Source organism: Patagioenas fasciata, chromosome 10 (genome assembly GCF_037038585.1).
Source record: "Patagioenas fasciata isolate bPatFas1 chromosome 10, bPatFas1.hap1, whole genome shotgun sequence".
Taxonomy (NCBI): domain Eukaryota; kingdom Metazoa; phylum Chordata; class Aves; order Columbiformes; family Columbidae; genus Patagioenas; species Patagioenas fasciata.
Genome location: NC_092529.1, coordinates 19,349,772 through 19,366,878, shown reverse-complemented (window position 1 = coordinate 19,366,878; position 17,107 = coordinate 19,349,772). Strand labels below are relative to the sequence as shown.

Below are 17,107 nucleotides of genomic sequence, written 5' to 3'. Positions count from 1 at the left end.
TGTGAAAAAAATTACATTACATATGGAAGGAAAATAAGAATTAAAACTTCATTGAAAGGAAAAATGGTTTTGAAGAATTTTCATTTGACTCTTCATGTCTTTGAACTGCCTTAATATTCCAGTAATAATTTTGGGTTGTTTTGACCTGAAAAAAATGAAGTCTTTCTCTTCTGACAAGGCTGACAGATGCTTTGACTAATGCTAGGTAAAAATCAGGTCTTTCAGTCTAAGAAATGTTACAACATCATTTGCATACAAACAGGCACCTAGACAAGCACTTGAAAATTTCTTGCACTTGCAAATCTTGACACTTGAGACGAATAAAAGGAATTTTACTCCCTGAGCCCAGCGGATGCTCAGCAATAATGACGATCTCATCAACATCAGTTTGAAACTTCAAATTATGAAAGTGATACTGGGAGATTTTTGCCTTTCTTCCCCCCGCCCAGACAGGGTCTCCCGACACTCTCTTGGCTGTTAACAAGCAAGGAGCATTAAAGGCAGCGATCCCTGGGGCTGCAATAAAACCTCCACGGGGAGCAGTCCTTGTTTGCTCCAGTTCTCTGTGCATGCAAAATCAACTTCGCCTCTTTGTATCTTTTGCCATAAATGATTACAATCATAAATATGCAAAGATTTGCTTCCTCTGAGCAAAACCCTCCACTGTCACAACTGGCCAGGTGGGGAAGTCAGGCGTGCAAATTCCGAAATGAACTGCTGGAAGCCGCTGTCAGGAGAGGAGGCTGCGGAGCAGGGCAGGCGCTCCCTGTTTCCTCCCCTGTAGCTGTGTGAAGAGCGTGATGTGATATGCAAATACATCCCTCGGCATTTTTAAACTTTTTTTAGTAAAACTTCCTCTATATTCATAAACTGCTCACCAGCCACATGAGCTGATGAAGGCTGGAGTAGACTGGGGGGGACTTACTATTTTGAAGAGTCATCACATAAGTTATTCAGCAGCCCTAATCTGACCAGCTGTATCTACTGTCATGGGCCAAGAGCTCTGGAGGCTGCTGCCTCCCAATGCAGATGAGAAATTTTGCTGTTTTGGCTTTTGGCGGTGAGTCAAGGCGAGACTCGACCCGGGCAGATGGGGTAGGGGGGAAGCATCCAGCCTGATGGCAAAAATCTCAGTCAGGCCAATATATTAATGTCCTGTCCCACAGGCACTCATTGGAGCCCTTGTGCATTGAGAATGAGCAGTGATGATTACAGAATTGCAGCATCTCCAGATGTTTTGTATATGTTTCAGTCTCCATCTATTTGTTTTCTGTGCCGAGTTACTTGGGATACTAAAAAATGTAAATAATGAATATGTGATGAGCAGCAAGATCTCTTCCCTGCCTTGCTCTTCCAATAAAGCTCATTAAACCAAGTACCAAAATAAAAACTGCTTGAGTCTGCTCCAGCACCAACCATAAAAGAGTACTCGGGAGCAAATAATTGACAATTAAAGCCTGACTTACAGAAAAGAAGTAAAAAAAATCCTGTATACAGCTGAAGCGAGCTATTTTGAGCAGCAAGGATCTAAGTGAGGATTGTGTTGATGAGAAATGAGCTTCAGCTGGGGCGGGGGCCTGAGTGTGCTCACAAAACTGGCTCAAACCCTAAGGCAGAGCCACTAGTTTAAATCAGAACTGTTTTGGCAGCCTCCCTTGTCTGAGGTTTTCAAGCTCCTTGTTGGTAAAAACATTGTTGTGGTGGAGGTTTGGAGATGGGGAAACTGAGGCACGGGGCATAAGATGGCTGGCAGTGGAGGGGATCACTGCATCTGGGGTGAGTTTGTTAAAAATCAGGACATGTGCTAATATATACATTGCCTAATATACACATAGCCTGGCCCAGGGCCAGTGTTCTCCTGGGGGTGATGTTGATATGGGATCCCAGTCTGTACGACTGTGGATTTGATTGTATGAATTATATGTGTGTGTGTAATATATACACACACGTATATATGTGTATGTATGTATATACTGTGATCTGATGTGTGCTCTTCAGAGTTTAATGCTTTATTTAGACTGAACTAACTTGCTTCACAGGGCTTTGTTTATCCATTTTAATAAATCAGCTCTTTCAGCTAAATCTTGCTTTAAGCGTTGATCATATCCAGAGCCTCTAAGAGAGCAGCAGATATAAATATTTGCTTTTACAGCAGGAAAGCTCTCCTGAGAATGCTTTAGCAAATGACCGTGGGTTTGCCTAAAACAGGGAGGCTGAAAATTTGCCGAGTTACCAATAAGAAGTGAAGAAGCAGAAAGGTGGAGCTGTGGATAAGGGGTCTTTGGTCATCCAGCTAAGGGACAGTGTGCGATCAGGTGGGTTCCTGCAAGCTCCCTCCTCTGCTCCTCCCAGGTGAGGATGCAGCCTTGATGCAGATGAAGATGTCTCTGTTATGTGGAGGGAGGCACATAGCACAATGCCAGAGTCCAGGGTCGAGGGACAGAGGCAGCAGACTCAAATAGTATAAACTTGCTCATTTTTTTCCCACTCAGAGAGACAGACAGGCATTCTTGCCACTAGAAGTGACTATAAGAGTGTCTTGCTGTTCAGCACACAAAATAGCAATAAATAAAAGGCTTTTTTTTTTTTTTCTTTCAGTATTGTAAAATATTGAAATAGCTGTGAAAAATGGGGAGACCTTTCCTAAGGCAGACTCAGGCAGGTGCTCGTGGGACTTTCCAAACCATAGCTACCTGTACGGAGAGCCCTCTGGCTGTTTGCTGCCAATTTAAAAAAGGGATGGAAAGGTGCAGTCTCACACTCAGAAAAGCAAAGGGCACTGATCAGATTGTGCTGGTGTAACTCAGAAAATGGATACCTAAGTGTCTGTGTTGGTGAATCGTGTAGCAATGACATTGGGAAAGGGTTGGTGGCTCTTGGCTTGGTAGCAGCTCATGGGAGATGGAGAGATGACAAGACTCCCACTTCAGAGGCTGAATTAAGATCTGGTCCTTGCAAGAAAAAAAAGTTATTATTTGGTACTGATATGTCACGACTTTTGGATGCTTTTGGAAATGGGATCCAGCTCTTTAGTGACTTGCTCATGGCCCTGAGCATCCTTGGCCACCAATTCTCCTTGTACTCAAACAGGAGCTGAATTCCTAAAATATTTTAAGGATCTAGGTTGAAAATGTGTTGCATAAAAAAACCCCACCAAACTCTTTAAAATGAAGTCCTCTGAAATACCTCTTAGCTAATGAGCTTCCCCTGGCCATGGAGGACTGTCATCTAATAGATGGCAGATATTCTCCAGGAGAATGAGGATAGCCTAGATTTCAAGAATAGCATAATTGTGTGTAAATGCAAGGAACAGGTTGGTGTGGGGTTTTTTTGTGGTGTTTTTTTTTTTTTTGAGCCTGAAAGAGCAAAGTTCATCAGATAACAAGGCAGCTCCCAGCCCAGGAGTCCAGACTAGTTGGAATTCGGGGAAGGCTGGGGAGCGAAGGCAGGAGAGGCAGAGCATTGCCAGGTTTGGTGCTGCTGGCCCTACACTGCACAGGCAGAGATTTTTTTGAGATATTAAATTGTGACACTAAATGCACGCCCATTTCACAGCAGCCCTCAGCCTTCACCTAACCGTGCTTGTCAATTAAACTGCCACACAATACTGCTGTCCTTAAGCTGGCCATAGGCACTTCTTCATGAGCAACGGGGTTTTCAAAGCCATGGAGCACTCTGGGCTCGTGCACAGCCCCGCTGCTCGCACCCTCCCGCAAGCTTGGCCATGGTCATGTAGCCAGAGCCACTTGGACTGTTTGCAAATAATTTGATTTCCAGATCAGGGTGCTTCTCATTGTGTCTAACTTCATACTTTCTATCTCTGCACCTTTCTGCAGGGGCCCTACTCATCTGATTATTAGTTAGCTGTGTGGCTTTCGGCTTCCCAGAAAACTAGCATCAATGTGCTGGAAGCTCCACTGCACAGCTCCAGCATCTTTTGGGACAACGTGCTGCCCAGGCTGGGGCATTTTGGGTGTTGCAGGGGCCGTACTGAACCCATCAGCCTGCTGGGGTCAGCAGACAAGAAGGCTGCTGCGCTCCTGCCCCTGCCAAGCATGCGGTGTGGGTGTTGGCTTTGCAATGGAGGTAACAGCCGCCAAAGAGTTGTGTGTGTCTGCATACTCAGGACCAGCTCCTGGGAGGTGATACAAGCTCCGAGCCCGATTGCTGAAGGCAGGCTGAGCCCCTGTGCCTTGCAAAGCCTCAGGCAGCATCGTGTGGCTCTTCATGCTGGGATGGCCGGGGTACTGCTGAAGCCAGCCCATCCCCTGCGGTCATGCTGGGTGGGCCTTCCCAAGGACTTTGGAGCAAAAAAAGGAAAAAAACAATCTTTTATGGAAGAAAATTGTGGCAGCAATAGACCTAATCAGATTGTTGTTTTTTTTTGTTTGTTTGGTGGTGTTTTTCTTTTTTTTAGCAACAATATCAGGCTGATTTTGGCAACACAGCTATCTGGGGTGCCAGCAAAAACACTCCCCACTCTCTCAGCCAAGCAATGACCCCAGCAATGCACCCAGTCCTCCACCCCCGGCAAACTGGGCCCACTGACTCTCATCCTGAGCTTCATGTGGTGTCACCTTTATCCGGTGAGGTGAAAGAGAAGGGCTGTATGTGTCCCCAGCTGGCACTGGCACACAGTGTGCGCAGAGAGGCAAACCAGCGGGGCCAGATGGTGATGGAGCAAAATTTTACAGACTTGTAGCTCCATCCCTCAAGTTCAGTGGGTTTGTCAGAAATGGTTAATCATACTTCAAACAAGCTAAGGGAAAAAAAATATAGATAGATAGATAAATAGATAAACTCTGCATCTCAAAGTGTCTGGGACTTTGGGAGCACATATGAAAAATTAAGAGGGGTTTGGAAGTTGCATTTGCAGTTCTATTGCTGAAATTCCTATTGACTCATTATTTTGCCAGCATTGTCTCTCTTAAAATATCATCCAAGACCTTTCTGTAGTGCTGGGGAAGGGCTCAGCTAAGGGGAGCATCGCCTCTTCCCAATTTGTAGCCTGTCTGTTCTGAATCCAGAGCTGCATTAAAGCCGAGTTGCACATTAGCAGTCTGCAATGATACAGAGATGCTTTCTGGTGAGAAACACTGGGTTTTGGAGAGCTGCTTCTCAGCGAGACCATCCTGTGCATGGGGGCACTTGCCCCTGGATTTTGGTACAAAATTGCACAGGAAAAGGTGCAGCTGTTGCAAGAGGTCTTGTTCTTTGCTGATTGATTCAGGCTCTTGCCATAGGAAATGCAGCTCAGCTGTACTGGGGCTGACAGACAACACTCATTGTGCTTTTAATCACTGAAAATGAGTTAAATTGTACATATTAAACACCAATTATATAATAACCTGTACTTAGTGTCATACTTATTGCTGAAAGAAATACCCCTTCCCTACTTACCAGGTGTGTTTTGGATAACAAGGAAAGATCTGTGATCTTTCTAAGAAAAAGGCTGTTATTTAAAAATTACAGGTTGAAGTCTCCCCCAGCATCAGCCAGAGGACCTCCCAGGGATTTTGGCTGAGCTGCGCTGACTTACACCAGGTAAAGACTTGGCCTTTTTAGCACCAAAATATGGGTGGGGGTCGCCAACCCCAGGGAAGGTGCATGGTGTGCAGATGCTCCCCCATCAACTTTCCCTGCCCACCAAAACCACATCAGGGACAGGGCTGAGCTGGTTCTTGTACTTCCATTGCAAAGACCAGCTAAAGCAAAACTCTAGTTTTCTGCTCACAGTTAACCAAAGTCCTTAAGTGCAAAAACATACACACGAGACTCTGCCCTTTGGATGAATACTTCCATTTATTCCAACTGGAAAAAACATTTTTTTTTTAAATATACTTAAGTGTCATTTCTTTTTTGTTGTTGTTGTTGTTGTTTTGTTTTTCTTTTTAAAGGAATAATAATTATCACATTGTCCTTTACAAACAACAAAATAAAATTCCTAGCAATAGTCTGTGGTGTGGAGACATCCATCTGCAAGACTTTTCTGCATCTGCTGCTTTGAGGAGGTGACGGGGTGTCCCGTGTGCGCCCAGGGGTGCTGGGACTGCAGTGGGACCCTCCTCCTGGGGTGCAGGGCAGGGGCACCCCGAGGTGCTGGCAGCACGTGGGCTGAGGGCAATGCAGCTGGTTAAGCCTCTCAGCCCTCCTGGAGCTCACAACCCAGCTTCATCTTAAAACCCCCAGGCGCTAACCCACACCTTTGGGTGCCAAGAGCCCCTTTTGCAAACCTGCTCCTTCCTGGGAAGCACCAGGAGAAGGTGGCATTGGCTCGCAATCCTCCAGCCGTACCTCAGCGGGTTAAAGCATACAGAGAAAAAAAACTTACATCCACCGTAACACAACACAGCTGGACCCATTTACAGACCACTCTGGAGTGAGGACATCTCTCCAGGCCAGGATCAGGCCTGCAGGGAGCAGTTTGCAGTCATTCTCCTATGTGTTAGGCAACATTGAGACTTCCACTTGGTAATGAACAGCAGTTAACATAACCCAGGAGACTAGAGCACCATAAGACAAATCTATATTCAAAACAATGTCATGCTGACATCACACAATTGCACCATTTACACTTTTATTTACTCCAAATAATAGTTCAACGTTTAGTAACTTCAACGTTCTCTACAGAGGTGTAAAATTCCTTCTCCAGCTTTGGTCATTTACAACGTTGCAGGCATTTGGTAGTTCTGTTCTTTCCTATATAATAATAATAATAATAATAATAACAATAACAATAAAAAGTCCATTTTGCAGCTGTCAGGATTCCTATATCTGACAGATGGAGCGTACCTGAAAATCACAGGTGTGAGCAGACTTCAAAATGCCACTGAGGCCTCTTCAAGATTTAATGAATTGGAAAATTGTCTCTTTATTTACCAGGAGTGAAACAAACCAAAAAAAGGGTTAAAAACCCCCATAACCCTCAAAACAAATGACAATTCAAAATCTCACTGATAAACTTAAGAAATGTGATGATGAATTGGAAAGGGGGTGGTCCAAAGTACTGTTTGGTTAGCTCTGGTTGAAAACAATTGTGAACGTGCATGCATTTTCCCAGTGACTCCTAAGATATAGAAATTCCTCTGATATTACAAAATACAAAAATATTTTCTCCAAACTCTCATTTACATTGCATTTACAACAATCATGGAAATAACTTAGGCTCCCACACTGTCCAAAAGAGACAAATTACCTACCGACATGGCTAATGGAAAACAAAAACGTGGTGGAAAGCAAAAGGTACCGGTGAACTGATGCTGAGAGTCAACAGTGGTACCCAAAACGTATAGACAACCAGAACTCAAAAGGCTGGCAGTATTTGGAAGAAAGAGGAAAAACTACTGGGTAAATATTACAGGCTAAAGTGAAGTTTTTTGTATCTTTTTTTCTCCAAAGTAAGATGTGCAAAATATATTCACCGTGCCCAGGATTATAACTATTTATAGAAGCCAGTCTACAACCTTCTTAGAAATCCCTATTCTTCAGGTCGTTTCTTTTTGTTACAATAAAAGCGCTTACATGATCTAAAACAGTGCAAGTTTGTGAGTTAATTTACATTCTCCCAAGGTGCCTGACAAGGATGCCATTAGGATATGATACAGTTTTTGCTCTTCTGTCTTTTCCGGCTGTGCAACTGTCCCCTGCCCCCCAGTGTGGAAGACTTGGGCATGCTGTACGAGCCATACTTGTGCAGGAGCTCCTCGCTGGTCACGTACCGGAGCCGGGCGGGTTGGGGAATGGGCTCCCCAAGGAAATAGCCCTCGTTGTCAGACTCCGAAGAGGAGGAGCAGGTCGAGCACCAGTCGTATTCGGCAAAGTAGGGCCCCCACCTCTCACCCAAGTGGTTCTGCAAGGCAAGATCCGACACCGTCCGGGGACAGTGGCCATAGACGTCCCTGCGGGGACCCTGCTCCGCCATCTCTCTGCAGCTCCTCTGGTGCATGAACTGGTCGTAGTCTTCCCGGGCTCGCAGCGAGGGTCTCTCCTTCAGCCGGTAGCACTGCTCGCTGGTCAGGTGCAGGGCGTTATCCGACCGGGAACGCCGAGACCGCCGGGGCCGGTGCGGGCGGTAATGCCGGTCATCGTCCCGCAGGTTAGTTCGCCGACGTGTGCGCTCGCTCATGGGGGCATGTCTGGAGCCCTCCTGCACCCCCAGTTTGCCCCCCGGCACCCCGCTACCATAGTCGAAGCTCTGGTGCATCCGCCCGTGCGACGGCCGCTCTCGGTAGCCGAGGGGGCTGGCGAGGTCGTGCAGGTTGGGCTCCATGTCCTGGTACTGCTGCACCGACAGCAGGCTGCGCACCGACTCCGCACTTCGGAACTGCACAGAGGAGTTCAGGGTGCCCATGTTGCTCATCTTCTCCGAGACGTTCATGCCCGAGTCTTTGCTCAGGTCAGGCATTGAGAACCTGGAGAGATGCTCCTGGCGTTTGGCTCCACCATCTGCAGAGAGGCCTTTGCAGGAAAAGGGGAAAAGAAGGAAAAAAAAAGAGAGGTAAGGAGGAGAATTTTCTATCAGCAGAGATGCAGGGAGAAGGCTGGGTTTAGCACAAAACTTATGCTTTAAAAAATAACTCAGTGGTTTTGATGCTGTCCTGAAGAGCCCTTTAAGATGGTGATTTTTTTAATCTTTTTTGTTTTTTTTTAAAGAGCAGGCAGTTCCTACTTTGGGGAAATCACACCAATTTAAGGTGTTTTGAGTTGGACTCCAAGTTGCTTTTCACGACTTCCTTCCCCATATGTCTACACTGTCTGTGACTTGATAGGAATAACTAGTGATGCCAGTGAGAAATTATGCATCAGAGGTAACCTGAGGCCTCCTGCACACTGAGATAACTAGGGTGCCATGATCCGGCACCCACACCTTGTGCAATGATGACATGTTTTGAAGGACTGAACAATGTCAGGGGCAGCAGAAGACAGGGCCACTGACTAATTCAGGCTTGTCACCATGCTGCACCACACAGGTCCCCCTGAATGACACCTGCGGAGGGACCAAAGGAGCAGCCTTGGGGATGTGCGTGCAGTCGGGTTTCCCAGGAGGCGTGGAAACACCCGAGTTCCAGAGGGTCTGCTGGAGCTCCCCGTATTGAGCAGGACAGCGGGAGGGTCAGGCTATGCCTGCAAATATCAAGGGAGCTGCACGTGGGCAGGAGCCAGGAACATTAGCCCCAGCTTGATGGGCTTCCAAGCTTAGGAAGGTGCCCTGCTGGGTCTCTCCCATGAGCCAGCCAACTCTGAGCTCCTGCACGGCGCTTTCCTTCCCCTTCACCCAAGAGCAGAGAAGTGGGGTGTCTGCTCAGCACCTGCCCATCGATGAGAAACTCAACGCACCCCACATTGCCCTAGTCCTTGGCCTGTTTTCTGTGCTTTTCCAACTATTTTCTGAGGATCTCCATGTAGCTTCGACAACTGGCAGCAGTCAGCACTCCCACTGCAAGCTCAGGACAATGTTTCACAAGTTATTTCAAAGGAAATCCATTTCATCCCAAATCAAATGCAGAGTGTTTGCTTTGGCGCTCTTCTCCCCATCCCTCTCTGAGAACCTCCCCGTGCAGACCAAACGCAGGGAGCTGTGCACCATCAGCAAGATTTTCAACATGACGCACAGCTCTTATGCAATCAACCAGAATTTATGACTTTGTAAATTAATTTAAAAAAACAACAACCCAACCCACAATTCAAGAATAAACTTCTTTTCCCCTTAACGAAAGCTGCTTACATTTCATTGAGAGCTCAGCTCCTTTGACATCAGCCACTGCCTGCCAGACCTGAACAAGGGCTGCTGTCACTAACCCTGCTCACGAGACGCTTCAGGGTTTCTTTGGACTCAGCCTTAAAAATATCAGCAGATCCTACAAAGACGGGCAAGGCTTTTCAAATCCTCCCCTCAGTGGCACTGGGGAGAGCTTCAGCACTTGAGCGCAAGCCGCTGCTGGGTCTCACATGATTTGGCTTTGCTCCCCAAGTCCCAGCCGTCACAGCCATTTATCTCTGCTCACTTGCTTTTCTTTTTCGGGGATGCTTCTGGAGTTTGTTTGCAGAGGAAGGTATAGCAAAGGCAATCCCTGAATGTTGCAGGAGAAGGGAGAGGCTCGGTTAAAATAAGAGGAAAAGCCACCTTTGATTTCAAAAAGGACACATTTTTCAAGCTGGCTTCATGTCTTTTTTTTTCCCCAAGGCACGGTGATCTCAACCAAGCTAACCCAACCATGCTGACTGCTCTTTGGAAACAGCCCCGCACAGGTTCCCCGTCCCCTCTGAGGATCTGCCTGCCTGGGCTCCCCGCTCCCATAATGGGAGTGAGCGATTCTCAGCACGTACCACCTCCCCACTGGAGCCACGATCTTCTGCCTTTGATCCCAGTGACACGGTTTGTCACATCAGGCACTGCTTCCCATGCCCCTCCTGTGTCACCGCGGAGGAGCCCAGCAGCCCCCCAGGGAGGGAAAAGCAACTCGGTGACACGTGCAAAGACCTCCCAAAAAGCCAGAATAACAGCAGGACTGCCGATGGAGCTGATCTGAACGTGAATCACAACCACTGGCAGCCAAATGTGGCCTTAAACAGATCTGTCAGACAATAGCTGACGCAAAAGAAAATGAGCCCTCAGTGACATTTATGCAACCCTTCGTTAAGAGAACCGGCGCGGCTCCGCAATAAGAACACGCAACGGCAGAGCTGTGCAGGAACACAGCTCCCAAGGCCACGGGATGCTTCTGTGGTGTCAGCACATTGATTTTGGCAGCATCGTTTGAAAGGGGCCGATCTCGTCCCACCTCACAGGAGCAAGGGGTGAGCCACTGCTTTGCCCCCAGAACGCAGCCAGCCACATTGGATGGCACCCGTGGGCCTCAGCTCCCTCTGCCACAGCCATCTCTCTCCTCCGGTCCTGCATCCAGCAAGAATTCAAATGAGCATCAGGGGAGAGGCTTGCAAGACAGGAAATACTTTCAAATTAAGCAAGACATTTCTGCATCCTCCACATCATCAGCACTGTGCGCAGCTGCGGTGACCAAGCGGGATGAACTGCGGTGAAACCCTGCATTTCTTTTTACTGGGAATAAAGCAAGTTGTGATAAGTGGGGGGCTCTGGGAAAGGCAGAGCCAGCACTTCACAGGTTTAGCTCATGCAAGATGGGGGTCTCCAGCCCCTTGGCCACAGCTCCAGCAGACACCATGAGTGTGTTTTCTTTTCCTCTTCAAAAAGTGTTGGTCATCACGGGAGGAAGCAATTTCAGACAAGGAGCCTGTGATACACATACGGCTCATGCTCGAAGTGCAAGGTTTAATCAGTGATTATTAGGTCCGGGGGACATTTCTGGCTGTTCATTCAGCCAGCCTGATTATAATTAAGCACACACATTTTAAGATCTTGAATTGCTGGGAAAACGTGGATCCTAAGAGGAATCCAGCATCTAGTACATACATCACCACCTCCAGCACATGGAGCTCAAGGTGCGACAGCGCACTTGGCAAATCCACCCCAAGGCACAACAGCTCCATACGACAGAATGGGAAACACTCCCTGTTGAGGGCCAAATCCATCTTTCAAAGCAGATTTGGGAAGCTGCATGTGCATAAGCCTTCTTTTGGGATCCAGACTACCAAGTGACCCAGCAAGCAGCATGGCCAGGGGTCAAGTAAACTTTATCTGGTCACTGAGGAGCAAATCTGTGCTTTTACAGCATCCCTGAAGACACTGAGAGCTCCACATGGTTCCTACAATGCCCAGAGCAGATACCAGGTTGAGGATGCAACTTCTAACCAATATGAAACACAAAGGTGTCTCCAGGTTTAAATTTACATTTACACCAATGCAAGGTGTAAAGTACTGTGAGCAGGGGTTAGGCCCAGATTAGTCTTTCAAAGCTCGCAAAATGATCCTGCTCCTCTCTGCAGAGCCACAAAGCCTCAGCAAGGTGTAGCAGGAGCAAGCCAGGAGCGCTCCCGCTTGACCACAGCAAGTTCAGACGACAGCAATAACCATTTGTCTAAAAAATATAATCTAGAAAACACAACCTAGGAATAAAGTTTGAAAGAGCAGGCGTTGTTTAGTCTAGAGAAGCTGAAGAGGATATAATAACAGCCTTCAAGCACGGAAGAAAAATGCTTGCAAAAAGGAGGGAAGTGCATTACTCTCCAGGTCTGCTGAATGCCTGCAAGGAAAACTTCAGCTTGGAGAAGAAGAAACTCTTCCTGTGCTGTCACAGCAGCAAGTGGCTGGGGCAGCTCGGGGGCTCCGGTCCCACACTGCCCTGGATGGGATGAAAGTGGCACCAACCCTCCTCTCTTGCTGTCGTTTGCCACTTCAGAGCTACGCCAGTGCACTGAGGCCCAATCTTCTTGAATTACCAGTATTTATTTACAACAGCTGCAGCTACCTCTTAATGAAGTGTTTCATCTGGGAACACAGCTAATAACCTGATAGAGCCTTAACCTGGAAAAAAGAGCACACAAGGGGAGACCCCACCATGCAGCGGTGACTTTTTTCTAACAAGGAAACCCGAGAATCTGTTTCCCGAGACCATGCAGGGGAGCGGGAGCCCTGCTCCAGCCCATGGTGTGAGATGGTTGTTACCGCATCACCAAGCCCTTCCTGAGGGTGCAAACCCAGGGATGACGTGCTAACCCTATGAGACTCCTCTGCAAAACGATGCTCTGAGACACTGAGCACATCCATCCTCGGCTGCCCCAGGGGTACAGGCTCATGGACTGGAAGAGAAGAGATGGCACATGTCACTGCCACCAGTGCAGTGTGTCGGTTGGTGGCCGTCCCACCAGATTGGAGCCAGCACCCCAGCGCACGTGGACACAGCAGGTTATTTTGCTGCCGTTCTCCGCTGCGTGGGGCTGCCAGGCTCAATATTTCACCTTGGAGCCATGGAAACGCACGCCTTTCGGATGAACACAAGCGAAAGCTGTAGCTTGTCTGCGGGCGTTCAATACAAAACTCAAGCTGGCTACAGTGCCGAGAACACAAAACAGGTTCCTGGTTAACATTAAGGTTTGCTAAGAACATGCTGTACGATCTGCTCTGAAGTCCTTCTCCGCCCATTTTAAGAACCATGTTCATCCCATAAAACATTGCCAAGGGAAATAACAACCGAACAAGCAAGACGACGGCACAAAGATATTCCTCGTGAGCATCACCTCTACAACCTTGCCACAACAAAGCACTCGGAGGTGCTTAAATCTCACCGCGCGCTTTGCTAAACCGGGGTGGCAAGTTGCATTAATTATGAATTATTAAATCACTCGGCAAATGACAGCAGAGGGGCCACAGAGAGCATGTACGCTGGCTGTGAGGCTGGGAATGAAGCCCCTCGTGAGGGGAAGCAGCTCCCAGCCCCCATTAAATCCAACTCCCCACGAAGCTGGGCTAACACGGAGTGATGCCCTGCCACGGTCCGCATCCCACTGCAGAGATAGCATCATCTGCTTCACCATGGTGGGGTAATGCAAAACACCCTGACCTCGGATATTGCAAACAAACAGGGCTATGCTGACGCTTGCTTTTTGCCTTTACATTTATCATAGTGTACGCATATACCTGTGCATTGCAGTTTGCACCACCTGAGCCCCATGTAGGTGTCTGCCTGTTCCAAGTGCAGCTAGAGAGGCACAGGAGGGGATGGTGAAGGGATGGCGCAGCACCTCTTTTATCCAGCCCCCCATGCCAGAGCCTTCTCTCTCCCATAGCATCTGGCAGGTACATCCTCACTACCCCTGAAACCAGGTTTATTTCAAGTTCAACCCCAAGAACTAAAAAGGAACTTAAGGAGAAACAGCCTGCTCAGGGCTTTGTTTATAGCTCAGCCTCGTCTCACTTCTGCGCGACCTCGGGGCATGCAGAAATAAAGCAGAACCCTTATGTAACTGGAAATCGTGGAAAGCAAACAATTCGGGGGAAAGCAGAGCAATCAGCAAGCAGGTCGCGGTGCTCCCAGCCTCCCACGGCATGCCCCTATGTGCCATCCCAAGGGTGTCAGGGTGGATTTCCAACCCGATCAGTCCCCCCATCCAGCTCATTGAAAGATGTTCCTACTCAGTCTGGTGCTGCCTGGGAAAGGGGTTGGATTTTAACCGTTTAACCCCTGTAATCCCCCTCATCAGCACCACCAGCTCCTACGTCCTCCCTGGACAAGGCGCAATGGCCAACACACCAGGTTGGGGATGATGCGCTATTGCTTCGCCCGACAACACATCCTGCCAGAAGTCCATTTTGGCTCTCCCTCTGGTTTGGTTGTTACCCCACATGCTTTGGCACATCCATGTGTTCACCCAAACGGGTGAATGCATGCACGTGGCCGCCAAACCTTCCGCCACTGAGCAGCAAAAGGCAGGTAAGGGGGAGAAGAAACATTCCTGGCAGTTTTATAATGTTTTGGCATTGGCCCTTTTGGATAGAAAACCTCTGCCTTCCCATATTCTGAAATGACCTGGCTTGGACTGGGGAATGTTACACCTGAGTATCAAAAACGCAAGAAATCCCCCCAGTGATCCCCCCTTACGACACAGAAGCAGTTTTACTCTGCCCGTGTCTGGGAGACAGAGGGTGGTAGGAGAATGCTGGAGAGCTGCGAGCCTCCTTTTTCTTAGAAAAAGTCAAGAACATGCAATGTGTCATTTTCTGACTTGTGTAACTCAGCCCAAGCGCCCAGGGCAGCTGCTCTCTCCAGCCCAGCGGGGAGAGGAGCACCCTTGGGACACTGTCCACTAAGGACACGGGAATGGGGACCAGCCCCTGAACCCCAAGCTCCTCACTGCCATCCCAAGGGTGTTCAGGAGCTGCTCGCAAGCCCTTGATGCAGCAGAGGCTGTGCCGTTGAATGCTTCTTGGAAAATACATCCCAGCCCTGAAAAATGGGGTTTTTAATTCCCCACCCCATCTTTCAGCCCCTCTGCAGGCAGAGGAGGACAAGGGGACTAGAGAGAGATGATGCCATCAGGTCACTCAGCAACACAGATGTGCAGGGATCAGTGCTGACCCACCTGCACATTCATACATTTTCTCTCTCTGCTTTCTGGGTAGTTGTTTACTCCTGGAAAAACAAATTGTTTGGGGCCTTTGGGCATCTCGTAACACAGATGATAGCAGAAACGTGCACCATTCATGTGAAATCATATTCCACTCTGTAGTGGCACCAGTTTAACATCTTTTTTTTTCCTGGAAAAGCAGTATTTTTTTCTCAAGAATACTTAAAATCTATTTCTCCTTTTGCATATGACAATGTCACGGTTTAACGTGACTTCTGCCTCCAAAGCACGCCTGCTCTCTGCAAGTTGCACATAAAGAGACTGGTCCCAGAGAATAACATTTACTTGCAGGTACTTTCTTAAGTGGGCTCCTTGACCAGCTGGCGTTTTGTGGAAATGACTGCTTGGAATCAGCAGAGCTCAGCTCTTGATTTCTAATTCAGCTGCTAGGAACACACAGTGCCTGCAAAACCTTTTTTAGAGAGTGACACACGCACAAGAAGAGCAAAACAGAGCAGAAGTACTGGGAGCAGGGCTGTGGTGGACCAAGTATCTTCTGGAAAGTGATTAACCTCTTCTAGGATCAGGCTCCTCCTCATGAGAAAAGCTTCCTGGACAGACTCCATCTTAGCATCATCCTAATTGCTTAATGAAGGGAGTCATAGGGTAAACATTGCTATAGCATCCATTGTTTAGTATTGTTGCTAATGCCATTAGAAAAAAAGAAAAGGTAAAAGCAGCCAAAGGAAATAAAATAGAAAAGATAATATAAAATCCAGAAAAAAATTAGCTGTCTCTTGGAAAATGCACTAGGAAATATTTTTTGCTCTCTGCCTCTGCATTTAATGGCCATGTTGGGCAGAAGGAAGAACCAACCTTCAAGAAGAAGACACAGCAGATTGGTTTCTGTCACAGCCTTTGGTTGATGGCAGAGAAGGGATTTTCAAACAGAAACATGGGAGGAAAGGAGAGATGCCCTCTACCAGCAGGAAACCGCCCTTTACCAGTGGATGTGGTTAAATCACATCAGCACTTGTAGCAATTACACAAGCACAAACCAGAGGATGGCAGAGACACTCCCATCCCATTCAAACCCCCAAACAAAGCACAAGGAGGGTCACAGCTCCCTCTTCCACTCCAATAATTTTGCCCATAGTGTGACAATGGAGCACAGTTCAGCACTTTCAGGCCAAGCACCCAGGACTAACACAGTGTCGCTTGTCACACCTCTTAACCACCCCAATAGGAACTGCCTTTGAAGCGATTCAGTAGAGCCCTGGTGGTAAAGAGAAAACCTGGGGTCTTGCAGGAGACTTGGGGTCACATAGATCTTGACCAACCCAGTGGGTGACCCCCCCATCTGGCACTGAATGCATTACAAATGTTACAGGGACGACATCTGTTCACAGGAGGCTGCCTGCTGGCCAGAGGACAGGGACTACTGCTGCACACACCATGAGCTATCTGCTTCTACTGACATCTCTGGCTAATTAGTAGTTAAGTCATAATAGAAACATCACAGCAAAATCTGCTGCTAGGGAGGGACCAGCTTTTAACATGTGCTCTGCAGGTCAGGGACTGTTTGCCCTTCAGCTCCCTATTAAAAAAAAAAACAACCAACCAACCAAAAAAAGCCCAGTTTTCAGTGATGCCATAAAATGTTAGAGGGATGCAGTGTTAATTATTTCACTTTATAAGGTGGAGCAACTGTGCAGCATCAGTAGCTAAAAGGGACCTCATATGTGGATGCCCGGGATTTACTTGCAAAGCAGAGCTGGGATGTGTAGGGTGGAGGGCATGGGGTGAGCTGGACCCCTGGGTTGTGCTGGGGGGAGCTTTGTGGGGGTGTTTGCTGGGCAGCAGCATCAGCCATGGTGGGGAGTATGGGAATGGGGGAAAAGCCAGGCAGTGGGGCACTGTGCCCTGACCCGCCTTGTCCAAAAACCCAGTCTCCTGCAGACCTCAGCTAGTTCACCGAGTCTCCCTGTCCCCAAAACGCTGCCAATTAAATAGGATGATAATTGTGTCCTCTGTAATTGCACACATGGCCCCAGTGGAGCTGCTTGTTACTGCAGCAGTGCCCCCCAGCTTGAGCTGAGCCAGGTCCCAAAGTAAGGAAAATTAT

The 17,107-nt window shown here is 48.0% G+C and overlaps 1 protein-coding gene across 4 annotated transcripts in view; it reads right to left on the bottom strand.

Annotated features, from left to right (window-relative positions):
* Positions 1-5,783: 5,783 nt before the first annotated feature.
* The window catches only part of PRICKLE2 (prickle planar cell polarity protein 2), a 105,371-nt gene continuing 94,047 nt past the window's right edge, over positions 5,784-17,107 (bottom strand). For all 4 annotated transcript variants that reach the window (XM_065845873.2, XM_065845875.2, XM_065845874.2 and 1 more), the window contains one exon: positions 5,784-8,457. In XM_065845873.2, coding sequence (XP_065701945.1) covers positions 7,589-8,457 — 869 coding nt within the window. In that variant the 3' untranslated portion in view covers positions 5,784-7,588. The remainder of the gene's footprint in view (positions 8,458-17,107) is intronic.